This window comes from Corvus hawaiiensis, chromosome 3, assembly GCF_020740725.1.
Source record: "Corvus hawaiiensis isolate bCorHaw1 chromosome 3, bCorHaw1.pri.cur, whole genome shotgun sequence".
Classification (NCBI taxonomy): Eukaryota; Metazoa; Chordata; class Aves; order Passeriformes; family Corvidae; genus Corvus; species Corvus hawaiiensis.
Genome location: NC_063215.1, coordinates 62,635,395 through 62,657,509, shown reverse-complemented (window position 1 = coordinate 62,657,509; position 22,115 = coordinate 62,635,395). Strand labels below are relative to the sequence as shown.

General features: G+C 38.3%; 1 protein-coding gene across 9 annotated transcripts in view; it reads right to left on the bottom strand.

Annotated features, from left to right (window-relative positions):
• ARID1B (AT-rich interaction domain 1B) overlaps positions 1 to 22,115 on the bottom strand; it is a 327,301-nt gene that overhangs the window by 233,275 nt on the left and 71,911 nt on the right. For all 9 annotated transcript variants that reach the window (XM_048299613.1, XM_048299618.1, XM_048299620.1 and 6 more), the window contains one exon: positions 12,691 to 12,837. In XM_048299613.1, coding sequence (XP_048155570.1) covers positions 12,691 to 12,837 — 147 coding nt within the window. The remainder of the gene's footprint in view (positions 1 to 12,690; positions 12,838 to 22,115) is intronic.

Here is a 22,115-nt window from a genome sequence, read left to right as displayed (position 1 = left end):
AGATATCTGCAGTTTCTTTCTAAAACTTACTATTTCCTAGATGTCCTTTGTTAAGCTGACTAAAAAAAAAATAATTTACAATGGTAACATAATTTTCTCCCTTCAAGATCCCAGTTATCATGAAATGACATCTGAGTTAAGTCATAAGACTGAGAGGAAAGAAAAGAAATACACTTTACACAGCAGTTGATGCAAAAGATACTTAACTTCGGTAAGCAAATATACTGTTGAGGGTCAGTTCATCAGAATTCTCTGGAAGTTATTAGCAAGTCAGATACCTAACTATCAAAGACTTTTTCCTGCAGAATACACTGAAAACATTTTAAGCACAGACAAAAAAACCTCCTCACATCTTACAGGAAGATTTTTTGTTTGGACAACATAGCTTCTAGTCATATATTAGGTAACCTGAGCCAACTAACAAGACAGAAGGGTCTCTCCTCCTAAACACTCTAGTCCATTTTCACATGTGTCTTGTCTATATGGCCTCCAGGAGCCACATTAAGCAAGTGATGCAGGAAGAGCTCCAAGATGAAATCATTCTCAGAAACCCTTATCTTGCTTTTCTCTTTCACCACTATTGCATTCCATGGATCACAGAGCATATCAATAGTGGATTTAATCAGAAACAAGACATTTCTTCTCATTTTCCTCTCTCATACTTGTAACATGCCACAAGAAAAATAGGCCAGTTTGATGTTTGTATTAAAATGTGACTGTTGCACGCTGCACAACCTGATAAACAGCTGTCAGCTCTTCATTTACAGGCAAAAAAGGTAGGATTTTGTTGTAGAGATTTAAAGTTCCAGTGTAAATAAAGAGATGAGAGTCCAAGGAAGTAATCTGAGAAATATAACTTGGAAATGAGAGGTAACATGAGCATTTTATTTCCATGCATTTTCCCATGTTTACAGAGCTTTTTGGACTTTTCCTTAAAAACCCTACAAAGCTCGACAGTCCAACCACGCTTTCATTTTCTACACCCCCTCCTTCCTCTCCCTGCCATCTTTTCTCTGACAAAGCTATATTTAAAACAAAACAGAACAAACAAAAAACCAAAAAAAAGTTTTTTAAAAAAGAGGCCTGGCTGGTTTTGCATGTCCTATTCTTTATAGTCACTTGGGACAGACTACCATGTTAATGTGATGACTTACAGATTTTGTGCCATCCAGCATCCTGCCCTGCCACACTAGTCCTTCCTAAAACTCCAGGAGGAATGCATCGCTCAGCAGACCCGAGATGCGAAGCTGGGCTGAGAAACAGCTCTGCACCCCAAAGAAACAGCTAAACCCAGCAAAAGGTGAGAGAGGGGCAGGATTTAAAACCTGCCATTTCTTTCAACTCAGCTGCTGCAGAAGCAGGGAGCTGGGGGGCTCTGTGTCCCAGAGGGCAGCAGCCTGCCCCAGACTGCCTGCTGCTGCCGAGGAAGCTCTCCCAAGCATACGGCTCGCTGGCAGAAATGAGGTCAGAGCACTGCCCGCAGCTTACAGCAGAGCTGAAAGCCTGAAGCCAGCTTACAGAATATAAAGAGAAAAGCTGCACCGAGAGCAGCTGCTACCTCTAGGCTAATCGAGCTAGGTAGTACCCAAGGATGAGACTTCCTCACTGGAGACCGGAAAACATTACTTTGGTGTTTTCTTAGGGGCACGTCTGTGTCTGTGCTTCGAGGTAAAAGCCAGGACTTCATCTAAAGGCTCATGAAAACCTGCAAATTGGTGAGGAAGAGCTGCAAAACATCACTGGAGTTACATTTTTAAAAAAACATTATGGAGAGGTTTGTTCCTAACCCCTGTCCCTCATATATAAAGCTCTATTATATTACAGACAACTTTTGTATCACAGTCCAGTGTCACCTGCTAACTTACTCCCTAACACTCCATCACAGAGGTCCCTTAAACAAAAAATTCAAAGGAGGTTTACCAACTATTTTATCAACAGTACAATCATAGGAGAAGGAAGTGAAGCTCAGATGCAAAAATATCTGTAATAAACTTGGTAAAGAAGGTATTTTCAAGTGGTCTCTACTGTTTTGGTTAACTTTGTTTTTCAGTATATGAAAGTGTTAGTGTGTTACATTTGGGGCTACTGGAAGTTGAAAATTAGCTGCATTACCATCCTCCCTTTCTCTGCAGTCTGTGAAGACACAGAGTATCTGTGCAAAAATTGTTAAATCCAGCCCACCACATGGAACAGTATCTTAGTCCAAGGAGTGGGAAAAGAACAGTAATTTCCAAAAGCAAGCACCCACAAGTAAAAGCAATTCAATGGACTGAACAATACAAAAGTTTAAATCAAAAGCAGTAAACTATTTATTTATTCTTTTGAGATAGAAAAGTCTTCACCACCATCACCACAACCACAATTTCTCAAAAGAAAATATTCCCAACTGTGCTGGTGCTGGGAGTGGCAGGAGGAGGGAGTAAGAAGGTGGTGGACAAATGAAAGAAGTGGTGAAAACTTCAAACTCTAACACTGGACCACTGACTCTTTAATACAGCAATGTAAAAACAGCGACATTCATTAAAAGTTGGTAAAGGATTACTAGGTAACAAAGCAACAATAATCCTCTCCTTTTTTGTGAGGGTGAAGGAGAACAATCTTCATGAATTCTGTAGGCAGAGACCCAAACCCCAGACTAGTTATAGCTGGTTATTTAGCTTTCTACCTAAAAACATGCATGTGGAAGATAGCTTCTTGGCAGTCAGGGATAAGCATGAGGAAAACACAAAGAGAGAGGCTGGGCTCTTCCAGAGCTTGATTTATTGAGGGACAGCTCACCAAGACCAACTGTTGTTCTACTATCTCCCGCAACATAAACACCAAGTAGTTTTGTCAACATGTAAACTTGTTTTTTAAGTGGTATCTTATTTATTTTGATTTGCTATTTCATTCTTTGTTGTACTTATCTGATTGCAACAACTAGAACACCCTGTAACAATTCAGCTGCATGCTCCAAAATCTACTTGAAATCCTACTACAGTAAGAAAAAGCGTCAGCAGAAGGGAAACAATGGAAAGGATAATGAATGCATATGAAATATATGCTGGTCAATACTCAGATGATACATTGTCTCAACAACAAAATCCCAATGCAAAATACAGAAAATAAAACTAAATATATATATACTGAACAGCTTCAATTATTAAAGAAAATGCGTGCAGCCAAAAAAATGCAGTGGTAAATTTTAGGCCAGGAATATTAACAAACTTATTTTCCCTACCTCTGAGGAAAATAATGTGTGTTAATTTAAAGGCCATAAGAGAATACTGCTATATTGCAACTGGCCATGAGGTGCAATTTACAAGACCACTGAAATTTGGAATATATACTGCTCATGCAGAACTAAAAAACCAAGCCAAACAAAACAAACAGTAAAAAAAAAATCCTACCACTTAGATTTATGAGTAGTTTTTAGACTTTACAACATGATAATTTAATTCAGAATGCTATTCTATTTGCATTTTAGAATTTTTCTTAGAACAGCATTTGTGCCTTTATATTTTAAAACATTTGCATAGACAACTTTTGTCAATGAACAGCCATCAGATTAGTGGATCATAAAATAAATGACAATTATATGATCAGGTATCTTTTGATAAACTCACTATTCTGTTTAACTTACTGCTAAATTTCAAAGGTATGGATAAAATTATTTCTGGGATATTAATTTAGCTCTCAGAGTAACATTAAAAGAAAACTCTCAATGAGTAGTAAGGAGAGTGGTAAGGGGAGCAACAATAGTTATGATCACTAATCTCCTACAACAAAATAGTTTTTATCAGCCTGCATTCCAGTAGTTTTACTATCAAGTTAATTAATTGACTCCTATGCTAATATGTAAATGCCAAGCAATTAATAGCACTGAACTATAAATGGTTTTTCTTTGCTCCTGTAGTTATTTTATAAAGCAAATGCAATTCTGTCACTTCACTGATTTAATGCAGGCTTTGTGAGGTTAATATTCCAAAGCAATTGCAAAATAAAGAACTGCTTTAATTAACCTTCTGTAATTTAAATACTGGGAGATATCAGAACTTAGAAACTTCAAATAATATCACCGTCATAACAACAACAACAATAACACTTTGTGGATCAAAGCCAAACCACTGATTTGAGAACTTTAAGAAATACATTTGGACACGTGTATCTTACTGTGTTTCTAAACTCATTAGAAAGACTTTTCTCTAAGCATAGCATACTAAATCCATGATAGATTTTACATAGTTTTTGTAGTTGAGCTGAAAAATGTTTCCTTTTAGAATTATTTCCTTATAAATACTGAAGTTTTCAGTTTGAACAAATGATTCAGCACCCCCACTTTTTGGACTAGACTAGTTTGAGAAGATTTTTGTTATGGACATAGGACACTGCCCGCTAAATCTACAAACTGATTGCATGTAAGTAACTGACCACTTAAAATAAAGGAGCAAACCAGGACCTTCCTCTTCCTAGGAGATTAAGTTTTCTCTCTTTCCAATTTAGCTGAAAGGAGGCTTTTATTGTCAGAGTTTCTTTATGATGTTGTATGCTAACTTCATTTTAGTACATGAAAAAAATCAAGACTCAGACTTTTCAGCATTGTGTATCTTTCAAGTACAAAAGCTGCAATATGTCTGCCAGGCTCAGAATGATACCAAAAACATGGGAATAAAAATTAAAAACCAGCAGGATTCAGGTGGTCATGAACATTCCTGCCAAACAGGTTTGCAGTGTGCTCTGACCTATCTCCTCTGACTCTCCGGCTGGGTATCATCAAACCCCCATCAGCAGCAGCTGCATCAAAAGGTGCACTTGCTGGTTTCACAAGAGAAGAAAGCTGACCTTCAGAATTCCTCCTTCAAGTGGAAAAGCCTGCTTTCGGCAGAAAACCATTAAGAGATGAAGACAGCAAAAACCCATATATACTGAGAAAATGTTTAACTACAATGAGGGAACTTTAAACTGAAGGTGCTGTTCAGTTGTTGAGACAGCTCAGAGGCAAACAAATACTTTCACTGACAATCCTTTGGAAGATTATAAAACAGAAGTATAAACAAGCTTGTTACATTTTATACATGAATAGTAGTACCACTTTGCAAGATAAAGTACTTCTCCTTTCCCAGTAGTATCACTTAACAAATCCAAGTTACTACAAAGACAGCAATGTGTAAGGGGTAGTTATACATGCTAACTTTAACAGCTTCAGGCCTAGCAGACTGGAGTTGGATTTTTATTTGCATGAATTGATCAATGTCTGTAAACACCCTCTTCAAAATAACAGGGCCAAGAAAGTCTTCTCTAAATCTGAATGCAGATTTTTGAGTTTGGCCAACAAGCCTTCAGCAAAAACAAACCTGTGCTGCTGCGACTGCTGCTCTGTGCTATGCCCTCAATTTTGTATTTATGCTCAGGTGTGAGTTCACAGACAATTATACTTTCTTTTTCTGCCTGACTCTATTCCTTCTAGCTACTTGGCTCTGGATGATTATTTGCCAGGTCTGACAAGGTAGCACTTATTATAATCTTACAAATACAGAGAGAAATAGCTGAGGAAAAAAAAGAGAGAGGTTTGACAAATTTCCTGGAATGATATAAGCAATGATGAGCAAACAGAGCAGTTCCCAAAAGGACAATAATCAACCATTCCCACTACTGGGAGAAGATGCAGCAGAGGAGTCACAGTTTCACTGAATTTCCAAGCTGAGTTAAATAACCTCAACCACATAAATAGCCTTATGCTTAACACTTATTTGCTATCATAGCAGCATCATGATTATGAACTAAGACTTTATAAAAGCAGAGATCTAACTGGCAAAGATTTCAATCACTTAAGTACTCATTGAACCTACAAAGGTTCAAATCTCTCTTGTCCTTCTTGAAAATATCATGTGCTTAAGAAAGGCTCAAAAAGGATAAATCAGTTTTATGTACAAGTTCAATATGGTTCATATTTCAACAGTTCTTAAATCACTTCAGTGTTCAGCAGGTGCTGGTCACTGGTGGCTTGTCTAGAAGCTAGGATTTAAGCTGTGGTGTGTAAGTTTGGAAGCCACTTGCTGAAAGCCTGCTCCCTCTAACCTGCTTCCCCCAAGTCCAGTCAAGCTCTACTACAGATGCAAGAAGTCAATATTGCACTCTCCCTTTTGGTATCTATCCGACCTCTCTGAAACACATTGGCAGCAGAAGGTTCAGCATACCAAAACCAATGCCTTCATATAAAGTAATACTGTTGGTGATCCTTGTCTCTAATTTCAGCTCCCCCAGAAGAGAGGCTGAAAAAGCTGGCAAAGTATGTGTATCTGCATGAGTTTAGTGCCATGGATCTGGGATTAAATGTTTTACAGGAATCACTTGTCCCTTGTACCTCTCCACTCTGGAAAGAATATAATTGCTCCTAAGCTAAAAACAAGTCCAGCATTTCAGAGTGGAGTGAGTGCACACTGAGCACTAGGCATCTCTGTTGCTGCAATGACGAAAGCCATGAAGGATTTATGGCACACAACAAGCAGTGGTGTCAGCCACTGCTGCTGACAGCAGGCAACTATCTCTTCTGAACATTAAATTTGATTATGAGTTCCCATATAACTGTAATAGCCAACTTCCACAAAGAATACTTTCCTATATGCCTGGCAGCAAATGTCAGATTAACATACAAACTTGTTCTTTCCCAGATTTCCTGTGGTTCATCACCCAACAAATATTAAGTGCAACCACTCATCTAATGGTAGATGATTACAGACACAAAAGTTAAAAAAGGACAGAAGGACAAATGATTTTTATTATGACTTTAAGACAGGAGCAGCTGTATGTTACTCCTTAAAACAAATTTAAATTAAATTCGGAAGGATTTCAGACTAAACTACAGTACAGTCGACTGCTATTTCTGTGCCAATTTCTAGTAGCTTAAAAGTGAAGATTTTATTATAAAGAGTAATTGCATTGAGATATACAAATTTGGACTCACTGAGGACTGTCTGTATTACTTACTAGTGAATTTGGTATTTGCATGTGCAACAGTTACTCTTAACTTACAATACTATTTTTGTACAGTGTTACACCCCAAAACAGCTTGACAGTGTTAATTAACATATTGCTTATTATACTGTTTAAAGAACTTTAGCAGCTCACATTGAATTTAAAAACAATACTTCATCTTCATTGTACCAAAATCACTTTAATAATTTGGTGCATTTTGCCACAATACAATTTGTTCTGTTTTCATGACAGTCATACAGATTGGACATGAAAACAGATTAATTAGTTTCACATTTTGTTCACATTTTCAAAGACTGTTTCAAATCAGGAAATGTTTTATCTGTCCTACCTTGCACTGACTCAACACCAGAAACAGATGTCTGCTAAAGAACGTTCTCATCATCATCATCATCTCAGGCTTGCAACTGAGACTAATTCCAACCACTGATCTCAGTTCAGGGAAATAGAGAGAAGCTGCAGCCCCTTATGGAAGCATCAGTGGTCCCCAACCCTCTACCTGGAGACTAACCAAGGTGTCACCAGAGATGCTTCCCATCTTCTCATGTACACTGCCATCCTGCTTCACGTGCCTTTCTACCTGGGACTACCAAAACAATTCCCAAATTCCTACTGGCCCAAACTGCGTTTGTCCCCCTGGCCCAGTCTTGGAAAAAAAACTTCCACTGGTTAATCTGCTCTTTATTTGTCCTATACAGTTTGCGCAGGGAAGAAATCTTGCCAAGATCAGTAGGTAAGGTATATTACTCTGAGGGGCAAACAAGATCTTGGCCAGCTTTTAGAACATTTAAAACCTGTGAGATGGTGAGAGAGTGCTGTTTGTTTGCTTGTTTATAAAACATTTTCTCCTTTTAAGTAAAAGAAGACTAAAGAGTGAGCCTCAACTACTTAAAAAATCCCATAGTAACCACAACAAAATCACGTACAAACACACACAAGCTCTTTGTGCACACAGTTAACCGTAAGGACCAATGCCCCAGAAAAGGGCACATGCATGCCCCACCTCAAGGACTTGCCACACTTTTTTCCCATTTAATCTTACGCCTGTACGTGAGAAAAGGGATCAGCGTTCTATTCTGGAAAATTGCAAGCAGAAAGCTTCCATGAAGGTATAAAACAAAGGATGGCTTCATTCAGGGTAACAGCAATAGGTATAGAACAAAATCACTATTTTTGTTTAATTAAAAGTGAGACCATAACTATTTTGCAGATCCATTTCATCTGTCAAAATTTGATATGGTCCCAATTCATAAAATAACACAATAAAGCTTAAAGGCACGATTCTATCTTGATACATATGAACACATGCTACATAAAGCAAAGAAATATATAAACATGGCTGTTTACAAGCCAGTTGGAAAGCATAATAACCAAAAATATACATCACACTATCTTAACAAAATAATGTTTAATGATGACAGTTTAAGTTTGCAATTACATGACATTCTTGAGCAAAATATCACTTCTACTTATGGCAAAAGATTTAAAACTGCAAAAACAACCGAAGCATTTATTCATTTATATGCCATTTCAAGATGAAAAACCCTGCTAAGGGCAACACTATAGCAGTGTAGCACATCTTTCTTTTTTTTCTTTTAAAGAGCAGTAAAGGTAAAAAGAAGTTAAAGAAAAAAAAAATCCAAGGCAGGACCTACATCTACTGGCAATATTTAATGATCAATGAATCTGCTACTGCAATAAATTTGCTTAAAACAAAGCTCTTCCTTTAATGGTTTTTACACAGCAGGCTCCTGATATGAAGAGGGGATAAGTGATGCTGGCTTACAATTTGGTTCTATAGTAAACTGTGCTAGTATTACTATCAAATCACCTCTTATGAAACTCCCTTTCTGCCTACCATGCAATCAATTTAACAAAGATCTAAACAACAGTTCAAACATTCAAATAAATCCCATTCTCCTCCTTCCCCTCTATGCTTACTAGAAGAATGAAAGTCACAAGTCACTGGAACAGTCCCAGAAATTGTTTTATCTGTTTACTTTTATTAGACAAGATTGCATATTGAATTCAAGTGAGTCAAGAAAAAACAGCAATGGCTTCACACTTCCACAGTATGTGTGAAACGAAGATGAGCACCAATTCTAAGACACAACACAGTTATACCTGACCTCAGGAGCTCACTCACATTCTGTTTAAAAGAGCAAAAATAAAACATCATCTGCAAGAAATTTCGCATCAGTTTTGTCCCCATAACAGAATACCCAGATCATCACACTACAGGGTTTTACATAAAAGGAAACCAGTGGCAAGAAAAAGTCCATCATCCAGCCAGAATAAACACTATTTTCGGCTTTGTAATCTCCAAAACAAGTAGATAGATGTAAGTATACAAGGGGAATAAAAAAAATACAGTCAGGAAAAGAAGACAAATTAGAGAAGCCTTCTTTCCCCAATCTGGCATTTCTCTTCTCCATCCTGAAGTAAACCAATTCAATCACACTCCCATCACAAAATCAATACAGAAAGAAAAAGAGACGGTTAATGAAGAATATAGAAAACATGAAGGAAATTCATTTGCAAGCTGAAAAGAAAGAGAAAAACTAAGGATGACAGACAGAAAGGATGACAGATTGTATGACTGAAACTACCTCAGCTTTCTAATTGACAGGATTATATAAACAGGATGTACTGATATTTTTAGGAGCACAAATAAGAAAGGTACACCAGCTGGTGCAACAGGTAATATATGATTCTGTAGTTTATTTTAAAATTGTATTTAGAATATGTAAAGCCAGTATTAAGTCACAGCAAGACAACATATATTCGAAGAGACCTTCAGAGAGACGTCATATAGTCAAACCTCCAGTTCAAAGCAAGCCTAGCATGAACAGGGTGCTTGGGGACTTTGTCTAGTTGAATTTCTCCAAAGATGGGAGATTCCAGTCTCTCTGGAATTTTGTGGGTTTTATAATTTTTGAGTTTGTTTGTTTGTTTTTCTTTTACAGAGTTACAACTTCCTTCTTCCCAGTGTGTCCCTACTGCTTCTTGTCTTTCCATTGTGCCCCTGAGATGAGTGTGGCTCTGTTTTCACCCACATTCCCCCACCTGGTACCTCTCCTAAAACTATACAAGTACCTACTCCTAGTCCTCTTGCTAAAATTTTAATCAAATAAATTATAATTCTTTATTTTTCAAAGGTACTCCGTCTCATATAAGCAGGGATATGCATGCTTAAGTAAGCACAGTTTGTAGTTTTTTTCTGTCAGCAGCAGAATTCGACACATGCTCCCAACTTTTCTGTTTTTTTGTTTAGTATTAATTTTTGTATTCCACACCAGTTACCACTTGATGGTAGTTCTACTATGCATTATCAGCAGAGAAAGAACACTTTTGCTGAAGTGTCAGAAATACAGACTTCAAATTCTTGTGTTAGGAATTGTTTTCTAGATGAGCAGTTCTCAAAGAATGGGGAAGTACACAGTGGTGAGGTTTTACAGAGAAACATGAGAGAAGAAGCGTTCATCTGATGATTCTTCTTGAGACGGGGAAGAGCAGCCATGGAACCAATGTGGAGATCGGGAAAGAAGCAAGCCCCAAGGTGTTTTAGGACTACTCATTATTTATAGAAAATAGTCCCATCTACACACAAATACTCCAATTACACAGTGAAATTATCACATAATTCAGAGGGGATCAGAGTTGAAAACTTAAGAGGCTGACCACTACTGAAGAACAGTCATTCACAAACCATCAAGAATTCAGGTGAAATTCTCACAATAAGGACTACCAACTGCAAGGCTATACTGGTGAGGACCTCATGCATCATCTCAACTTGCAGATTGAGGCAAAAAATGCCTACTGACCTTCAGATACCTGTATCACCCTCGGAGCCTGGATTTAGACTGTCTTTCAATGTTCCCTCAAATCCTCAAAAAAGAAATTTGGCTACATCAAGGCTGGTATCTTTTACCTGTGAATCTGCCCATGCCTTTCTCTTTACCCCAGTTCTCTGAAGCTCAAAATATATGGAGGGCTTTACTCTAATTTTGCCTTCATCCTTCCTATGATACCTCTCACTTCACTGCACAAACCTTCGCTTTCCCAGCTATGATAGCAAATGATGTAATTGGAACACCTATCAACAGATAAATCAGTACCTTTTTACTCTGAAGGCCTATAAAGTTGGTATGTTTTGTGTGTTTTTTAAACCGAAATATTCAATCCGTTCAACTGACAGTATATTTAAAACATGACAAGGTGTCCAAGGCAGCAAAAAACCCATTTCAATTTCACACACTGTGATATGTAGACATTGGAGCAGCTGTGTTTCTCCTATCTTATAGGCTGTATTACTAGGACTTGATCTGCTGAGACTTTACCAAGATGCTTATGAACAGTATTTTCAAGTCATAGAGAAATCAAGCATTTAATGGCAAAGTAAAAAAAGAAAATTAAATTTAAAGACACAACTGCAATCTTTAAAGTTGCAGTTACATATAATCCAAAAGATGGAATGTGGTGACATTTACAAGAATATCATAGACACAATTAAGAATTCTATTTCATAAACCATCCAGCATTTTAATGAAAAAAGTTAATTCTCAATGGAATTTTAAAATGTAGATGAAGAGAAATTAACATGTAATTACACAGTGAAATTATCATAGCTTTATTTTAAAGTCAAAGGAGGGGAGTCTCCAGTATCATTGCCACTTACAGCATCTTTTGTTAGTTTATTTTACACACTGTTTTTATTTAAAGCTGAGATTTCTACATTGCACCAGCATAATCCCAAAATGTTCATCAACCATGCCTGACAGAATTCTGCACTGACTTGCAGCAAGTGCTGGTGCTTCCACTAATATCCAGTCTTGAGCAACTCACTTTTGTTAGATCTCCCAGGATGATGAGTATGCTTTAGTTTCATCCTTCCATTTCCAGATCACCTCTCCATGATTAACAGAGCTGAGACTGCAGATAAAACTGAACCTACGTGTTCAGCTGCATCAGTTATGCACATCCATTTTGTTCAGTATCTAAAATCCAAGTGCTTCTCCAGCTCTGGGAACCAGACCCATACATTACCACTTCTGATCTTGGTTAAAAACAGAATCACTTGAAATTAATTTTAATGCTTAATATATAGAGCGCAATTCAAAACCAGCAATGGATAATGAATTGTGCGGTTTCACTAACTGGATGTGCAAACTGACAAAATTCAAATTAATAGCTGCAATATCCATTTAAAATATCTTTTAAGAAGCTCCCTTGACAAAGCAACTCCAAAATGCCTTGAACTCCTCTGCCCTCAAATGAAGTAACAAAAACCCCAAAACACTAGTGACCACATTAGATGCAGGAGTTCTCAACAATGTCTGTCTTGTGAGGAAAGAACAAAACAAAAGCAAGGAAAAGCTCCAGAATCCACTAACATCTCATCAATAAATTGTTACCTGTTTTTAAAAGCACAGTTAATAGTTGCTGGGGCAAATATACTGGCTTTACTCTACAAAGCTGGTATGAAATAGTCTGAAAATGTGCGCAGATGTATTTGTGCGTATATCCCTAAACACCGTTCCGAAGGATGTGGTCTGATTCCACGTTTATTTAATTTTGCTCAATTTATTATTTAATCATTGTTATTTAACTGACACTGTTCCCTCAAAAAGATGAGGGGTGGGTTTTGTTCTCTGCATAAGGGTTACTTTTACACTTCCAGCCGCAGGGTGAGCGTCAGTAGTGGAGGACAGTGCTTACCTGCTGAGCCTGGTACCTCTGCTGGGCCTGCGACAGATACTGTGCCTGGGGCGGCAGGTGCTGGGGCTGCGGCTGCTGGTTGTAGTATGGCTGCTGGCCCTGCTGGCAGTAGCCACTTACACCTTGCTGACCATACTGAGGTGGGATCTGTTGGAAGAGCCAAGCAAAGCAAATGCATGAGTTGAAGCAGAGGACATGAAATCAAGCTATGTCCCACCCATATGGCAACTTCAGCAGAAGTGGTATCCTCAGCTATACACCTGACCCAGTGGTCTGACTCCTTTTCTCAGCAGCTACTGTGAGCCCTTAGATCCTCTTGCCTTAGGAGGAGGAGTAAGCCCAAGTGCTCTGCATAGTTACTCTTTTCAGGAAGAGCTTCCAAGGAAAATGCTACGCTTCTGAACATCACAATTCTGTAATGCCCAGTCTTAAAATACAGAAGCAGTTATTTGAGATATTTGCTCTCCCTGGGCACATTACTGAGGCAAATCAACAGAAGAATCATTCTGATGCACTGACCCAAAAGTTGAATTGCGGAAAAATGGCACAACTCTTAAAAAGACATTGAAAGAGAAATGCTTTTTTGGTTTTGTTTTTTTTTTTTTTTTTTTTTTTTAGCAATCAGGTACTAATTTTTATTTAATGTTTTGCCTGCAATCCTCAGGTTTTTAGTGTTTGTGTTTAAGCCTTACACAAAAGCCTTGGGGTTTGGCAGGATTTTGGTTTTGTCAAGTTCAATCTCTCTTAGTCTTCTCCCCCCTACTAAGATATATTTTTTTAAAAAATAACAACAGAACAAAATAATGTGTTACACATCAGTTGGAACATGTATCACATACTAAGAACCCACACACAGTGAGAATTTAAGTTAGAACCAAAACCAAGTCAATTACAATGTCAGAGGAATTTTCTGCATCGGTTTAGTCTGTAAGCCTTGTATCAATAGACACTGACATTTTCTCAAGGTATTTGGAAGAGCACACTTTCAACAGACTCCTGATATCATGTCCAGATTTCCCTGATTTTAGGTACCCATGCTTCTCCTCAAACTCTGGAATTTAATATAATTTCAGAAAAATAACAGATGCTGCATGTGACTTCTCCCTTCTAGGACGGACCTCCTGTTGGTCCTGCACATCCCTGCTCTAAGCAAGTGTCTCAGATACCTGAGCACATCTGAAATGCTTTGATCTCTGAACTGTTCCTACTGAGTTTCTGATACAACGATAGATCTGTTTATTCAACAAGCAAACACATACCTGTTCTACCTAAAGTTAATTTACTGCATTCATTCAACAGTATTTGCTAGGCGGTAGTAATAATAATACAAAGTCAAATTTAAACACCTGCTTAGGCTGTTTTTATTACCACAACTTGATCTGCTCCAATTACTTCTGCCAGAAGTTGGCAGTCCTACCTCTTCTACTACCCCACTTCTGCACTTGCGCTCTTTACCTTCGCTTCCATTTCCTTTCCCACCATTTCACAGGCAGTTAAATGTTTCTGTGACCAAAGCAACCCTTTCTGACAAATACCCTCTTCACGATGATGCATAAATGAGGCCTTTATAATGCAAACTAAAAAGGGTGTGTTGGAATATCATCAGGCAAACAGACAGCTGGAGTCTGGGATCTGACAGAAGACCACATGGTGATTTGCCCATCATCTGCAAAGGTCACAGAGCCTGGACTGGTTCCTAGTAAATGCTGAGGAGAAACCTGTGTTGTGGTCCATCTGGGTTCCAGCTACACTGGGAAGAAAAGGAAAGATATCCAGACAGCAAAATACAGGCTGCTGGAAAAAAGGAAAAAAAGAAAACTTGAATGCCCAGTTGACAGGATGGTGACAAAGCTGAAGATCAGATGCATGAGCAACCAGAACATTTCTAGAATAAAGATACTTCTACAGGAGGGCTGGAGTTCACCTGAACACAGAAGCCAGGTCACTGGTACATAAGGCGCAAGAAAACAAAATTTTAAAATGAAGAGGGGATTAGAAGAACACATGGTTTAAGACCATGGTATTGCTATGTCAAATGAAGACATGGAGATTCTGGGTCATCAAGTGAAGATGCTGGGAAGAATCAAAGAATGAAAAATAGACATACAGTGACTGCAGAGTAAACAGAGTGGCAATAAGAAATTCCAACAATACATGGACTTCCACACAAAGAGGGGGGGACTGGATCAGTGGAACACCAAATTGCGAACAAAAGCACTAGTAGCAGTCATATAAGAAATACGGTAGAAAGGAAAAAATTAGTGGAGTCACTAGTAGGCATCATCCTAGGATACAAATTCAGAGTGAAGACAGCTAATAACAAACTAACATTATATACTACATAGCATTTAGAAATAAATCAAAATAAAACTCCACCTCACCAAGCAGCAGAGGTCTGGAGCTTGGTGAGATCAAAAAGAGTGAGTGCTGGAACCATCATGCATGGCCAAACTACGACTACGCTGACAGCAGCACACTAAGCAAGATCAGCAAAAGGCACACCACAAGATTGATTAGGGGTACATTTCAACCCCTCCCAGTCAGACTTAGTAAGCAGACTACAAAGCTGAGACCAAAGTATCAGATAACTGTCAAAGGTCCCATGGAACTGCTGGTTAGGGAACCTGCATGAGAGCCACTGCCTTTGGCTCAGTCCAGAGCAGCAGGAGCCATCTACTACTACATCCTGCAGCTGCAGAACCACAGTGCATCAGTGACCATAACAGAGTTAAACTGAGCATCCCTACAGGAACAATGAAACCCAAGGAATGTGCTACTGTTGTGCTTAACTTCAAAAAGTGTAACTACACAAAAATGAGAAAGCTTGTTAAAAGGAATCTCTAACAGACAGCTACGAGAAATAAAATCTGACTGACAGCATCAAAGCTATTTAACAACAACCACATGGAAAGCACAGAAACAATATTCACCACCCATTCGGAAAGACCTGATAAGAGCAAAGGGACACCAGCATGGCAAAGTGCAGCTCTCTAGAGGCAAAAAGGCATCCCCTTCAATAAGCCAGCACCAGGTCTAAATGAGGAAAACAGAAAAGACTGTAAACTCTGGCACTTCAAATGTAGTAAGACAGGCCAGAAAGAACTGTTGGAACAGCTAGAAAAGGGAATCAAATGAGTCATGATTCATTTCTTCAAACACATCAGAAGTAGGAGGTCTGCCAGAGTCTGAAGAGACGAATGATGATGAAGGTATAAAAGGAGATACAGAGAACACAATGCCATCACAGAGAAGCTTAACAAAATCTTTGGCTCTAGTGTGCACTGTGGAAAAATCTTGGGGTGTTCCCATGCTGGAGTCCTTTGTGAGGGACTTGATAAATGTCTCTGAATCTAATGGGACTTTTCATGGAATAAAGTGACAAATGAACAGTCAGAAGTGGCTTGGGACCATAAAGTATCACTCCAGAGGTCTAATCAAATTCAAAAAGCTGAATTACTAATGACCATCCACAGCCTCTAAATTGGAACTGCCTTGGTAGGTGAGAATTGCAGTATGGCTTAGAAAGAAAAGTCAGAGATTTGAGTAATTTAAGACTACATAACACTGATGACTGTTCTGGATAAATCAGGACAGATAAGAATGAAGATGAGATTTAGGAGACATCAACACAGCGAAAGAAAATCCCTCTCTACTGACTTCTTGGAATTACCAGGAAGGGTCAGACAAAAAGGTTCAGGAAAATGCAACAAGAATCATCACAAGTATAGAACAGTTTCCATACAAAGAACCTATAATCCTTTGAGGATGGAAGAGACACCAGGAAGTAGGAGTATGATGGAAAGCTACAAAAGCATCTTGTCCAACAACAATTAGGATGCATTTAATAGCAGAAGCAAACTTCAAAACAAGAGAGAAACAGGTTCTCTAGTCACGGAGGTGGCAGATGTATAGAACTCCTTGTCAAACTGTTTTGAAAGCTGAAAGTTTATGTGGTCTCAAGCAAAGACTGGACAAGTTCACAAAAGAGACATCCTCTGAGGGTTACCAAATTTACAGAGCCGCATCTGGCTCAGGAAGTCCCTGAACTGAAAATAGCTGGAGGGTTGAAGAGTATTGAGGGAAGTACCGCATGCTCGCTTCGTTCTGACTCTCCCCCAGGCATCCAATTAAAGCCTCCACTGGAGGCAGGATACAGGGCTACATGAACCCTTGATCTGCCCTGATAGAGCCATGCCTATGTTCTAGCCTCTTTGCAAAAGAAATTCGAGTCCCCGGAGAAAACAATGGAACTTTGGTCTGCAAGATAGTAAGTAACAAACGTAAGCAACCTGAAGAGGCAATAACACCTTGACTGCCAAAGCTCTGAGACTGCTTCATTTTCTTAAATATTTTCTGAAGCAATCTGCTTTCAGACACTGGTTTAGAAAAGGTTACCAGGCTCCTCTTCTGAACTTACATATCAGTTACTCATGTTAGAATTTTCCTCCATATTCCCTCAATCCAACCTGTTTTAAAAAAACAACCAAACATCACCACCTAAAATACAGCAATAATCATAATGCTACATGAACGTTTGGATGCTGTTCTCTTCAGCGCAGAGACCCATCACCGCTGCCTTAGCAGAACATTCCATGTAATTGCTGTGGCTATTTAAATAAATAACAAACAACAACATGCAAATTAATCCTCCTGCTTCACTGATGGGGATCACAAGATACCGCTTATGGACAAATGTTTATTAAACAGCATATAAAAAAAAGCTTAATTAAAATCTCCCCAGAACAAAACAAATCTAAAGCCAATTACTTAAAATGCTTGGGAGTGAATGACCCAAGCATCCTCTTTCTTCATAAAGTAAACCCTCCCTCCCCCTTCTCCCTTACACCCACATTTTTTGTGGCCCACACGATGCAGGAGACAAGAATTTGGGAAACTTCATCATGCCTGTGGTAGCGTGGATATTCTGGGGCCAGCTAGAGAGAGAACAGACCTGAGTTTGAATCTATTTCTAGGCAAGCACAGAAACTGTAATAATTACTTTTGACTCCTATCTGACTTGTACAGTATAAATAGCATTATTTTGGGAGAAGTATGACTGACCATCAGTGATTAAACTACTCTGAACACAAAGAAAGGATGAGAATAATAGAGGAACAAAATTGACAGCCAAAATGAAGAGATGGGGCAAATCCAATTAAACCTATAACTTAGCCCATTATCTTTAATTCTTGTTTGAATAAGGGATCTAGTGGCAGGCATTCTTTGTCCAGGTAATACCTTGATAGAAACAGAAGTTTTAAGCAATTTTTGCATGTGCAATCCATGACTGATGTCAAAGGAGAAGGATCATTAGACAGCATTAGAGTCATTATAATAATTTTTAAAATTAAAATGTAAAAGAATTAGTGTGTTAGCATAGGTACACTAATAATACCAGCAATATGCAGCTACTGCCCTTTTACACCATCCTGATGGCTAGATCCAGTCAATAATGGAAGAAGCTTTACACATCCCCTATCACAAAAAGCTCTGCCAAGTCACACTGGGATCCACCTGAACACATCAGATTTCATGACATGCTCACTACAGGGAGGAAGTCCTGGCCACATCATTGCTTCTCCCTGAAATCTATTTGGTGCCTAGCAAGTGAGTTATGATATTGGATATCCATTACCCTGGATGATATTGGTAGAAGGCAACAGCACAATCTGGAAGCTGTGGACCATAGTGTCACGACAGAAAAATCTGGGGGAAAACAGATCTGTCTGGCCTGATCAGCATCAAGCCCTGCTTACAGAGAGAAGGAAAATTCAACTCCAGAGGCAGGGGTGGCACTCAGAAGAAAGGCTGGCACTACCTGGTTCAGTGGCCAACTTTGCTGAGGAACAGTGAGACAGAATACTGTGAAACAAGTACCACCCTCAGTAATATAATCACCAGTATCACTCCACTTTCTTAGCACCTGTAACACTGTAATTACATAGAAATTAGAATTAAAAAAAGTATAGTGAGGAGCATTCTCAGAAAAAAAACCCCTACCACCTGGTACTTTACACTAGGAGTAATTCTTTCAGTTAACAAAAGGTTATAGTATTTAATTCTAATTATTTTAATTTCACAGTGGTCAATTCGGTTGTAATTATAAAGAAAGATGTCACTCGGTTCCTATTCAAATAAAACACTTGTGACTTCTGAAACAACTTCTCCTTCAGTCTTAGATTTCCAAAGCCAGACTTCTGCCAAAATCTAAGTATTTTCCCCCAAACATTCAAACCATGCATTTCTCCATACTGTCCAATAGAAAGTTGTAATGGAAAACTAACTCCCTGACATTCACACACTTACTAAAAAGATCTGGTTCATATCTAGAACTTTCAAATTAATACAAGACCTGTATGTTTAGCTGAATTATAGAAACAAGAAAAATATAATATGCTTATACAGCGTAAGGAAATCCTCTGGCACATGTTCAGTGGAATATTCCGCCACAGTTAGGGCAGCATGGTCTCCTGTCTCAAATCAACATGTTCAACCCCAGCATGCTTGTGCACACAGTCTTATTGAAGGCTAAAAATCCTTCTCACTAAATAACAAAAAAAAAGAAAAATCTAAAAGGAAACCAAGTGGAAAGCTGGGTGTTAATGTCAAGGCTGTTAATCAGAGGTAAATCTGAAATCCTGATGCTAAGGCGTTTTATTCATACATTCTATAAATTCTATTACTTCTTATCACTTAGCTTTGACCTTTTGACAATACATTGGTCACAATGTCCACCTATGTTATTGTCTTTCCTACACTGCTTGCCTTTACACTGAAGTATGAACTTTAAAATCTTATTACGAGCCTTTAAAATATTAACACTGGGCCTGATACTGGTCCACCCTGTGACCCAGAGCAAGGAAGCGAAAGCATGAAAAGCATGTTTCTGTGTCACAGAACAATAATCCCCATTCCAGAACTTGCAAGGTAGTGGATTTTGCAGAGTCATTAAATGCATGTCTATGTTGAAGACTGCAGTGCAGTACACAGATCTGCAAACTAGCTCAGATACTGGCAGGAGCCTACACCAAAAACTGTGCTCAGCTAGTTTGCTGTGCTCCATAGAAGGGTGAATTAGGTCAAAGGGAGATCCACACTCTTGTAGCCAGATTGCTTCTTGTACACAAGCCAGTTCATTTAAAAAGGTAGCTCGAGCATGTTCACAAGACGCTGCAGTCTGCAATGCAGTCATACCGAGTACTACAGAAAGGACAGGACTTACACACCGGCCTGTAATCCCTTTGTCCCCAAGAACTGCACGGCAGCACAATTACACCACTTGTCAGTGCAATGTATAGAGCATCACATATGCACCTGTTATGAGGTGCTCTCTATATACTGCCTTCTACTCTACCTTAAATCAAAGCAACATGAGCTAACCAATTATTAATACAGGCAATTTTCCTCTCCTAAAAAAAATACCCCAAGCCAACCTATGAAAAAAAAAAAGGTGCAAAAAATCTACTAAGATTACATGATTAAGGAACTCTCCAGTCAGAAAATACAGATGTTAAAGTTCCAAAAGCAACATTAACTGAGCCATGTTACACATATATAGCACATTCTCTTTCTGATTTATGTTGTCAAAGGCATTTCATAAAATATAGAGGATGTGAAATGTGGCTGCTAGAATCTTATCATTTATGTTTTCTGACTTCTTAGCTGTGCAACCTTCACATCTCATTAACATAGTTTTTTGCATAGACTGTAGTATGGAATAGTACTTATGTTTTATGTATTGACATATTTTTGATGTACTGAGATTTTGAGTAAGTTTGCTATTCTTCCTGATGAGAGCCAAATAAATAAAGACTACTACCACAAAATAGTCAATCATTTATACGGAAAAGCAATATCTTTCCTTCCAAAAAAGAACACTTTGATTCCCCTGTCAGAAATTGAAGAAAACTACCTCTGCTGTAAATGCTAAATCTATGCCAATATCAGAACCACCTCCCACTCCCACCTTCCTCCAAAAACAACAAACAAACAAAAATAAAAATTTGCATGTTTCAGATGAGCTAAAATTAGTTTCAAGGGAGAGGTAAACAGCTGAGTCTAGAAACAAAAGGAAGACATTTTTCCTACAATATTGTTGGTTCACACAGTGCATTACAGCTAATGCAACATTTGGTGCATTACAAACTAATGCAACATTTGGTCTGTTCTGCAAGTTAAGGGATGAAAATACGATAATCTCCAGTAAGAGATTTCCACATTTCTGTATCTATCCTCTCAGGCAGACACTATAGAGAAGACTAAAAGTTTACAACAGAATTGTTTTTAGAAGAGCTATTTTGATATATTGTATTACAAATAGAGAGAAATCATAGTACCTATACACACACACACACGCTTACTCTCAAGTGATGAGTCAGGTAAGATATCTATTCTTATACTCTGCCTTCCTTTTTTTTTTTTTTTTTAAGTGATCAAAAGAATTAAAAGGAATCATGTAATCTGCGTAAGTAACAGATTTCCACCAAGATAAGGAAAAACACATCAGAAATGTCACAACCTGATCTCTGGTGATTCTAATGGTTGGTGCTTCAGTAAAAAATAGGTAGGAAACCTCACCTCTTGCTGCATGAGTAGCATGAAACTCACCTATGAAATGCCAGCCATTACAGAAAAATGCAAAAGCCTATATTTAACAGATTTTTAATCATATATATAATCATGTAACAAATAATTTGTTCCAGGGCACTTCTTGTGCATCCATTAATGGAATACATGGTGATCTTTGACCCCCAAATCCTCTAGTTGCCATTTATTTTCCAGGAAATTTGTAACAATTTTGACCACTATTTTTCAAATAGTGATTAAAATAAAATATGGTTAAAAAATATAGAGAATCATATTTCTTCAAACATATCCTGCAATGCCATTCAAACAGGGAACACAAATGAGAGGTATGGGTTGAGTTTGAATAGCAGGTAATCCAACTCTACGAGTAATCCTCCATTTTCATGCCTTTATACACAGAGAGACACCTAACACTTAACTACTGGAGACTGAAAAATCCCTCAGTAAAACAGCATTCACTCTACATTTCTTCTGGCACATAGTCTTGGTAGGTGGAAAAATTGCAAACGTTCTTTAATCTCAGTAGTGAGAAAAGGCAGAATGTGCACACACCCTGTTTATCATTGCTTCCCTGGCATCTTGCACACCTTCTAGTTTTCCTTCCTTCTTTTAGTCTTTCAAGAGAAAAGGGTGCTTTTTAATTATGTTCTCCTCCAAAGATATTAATCTTGATGAATACTGTCTTTACCATTTCTAAACTCAGTGGCTTTCAGAACTAAATCATTTGAGATCGTTCAGAGCCCTTCACCGTATCTCTTAATATAGCAAGAGAAGAACATAAAAGGTCTTCCACAGGGAGCAAAGCCATGCACTCTTAAACAAGCTAAGCCTTTCTCCCC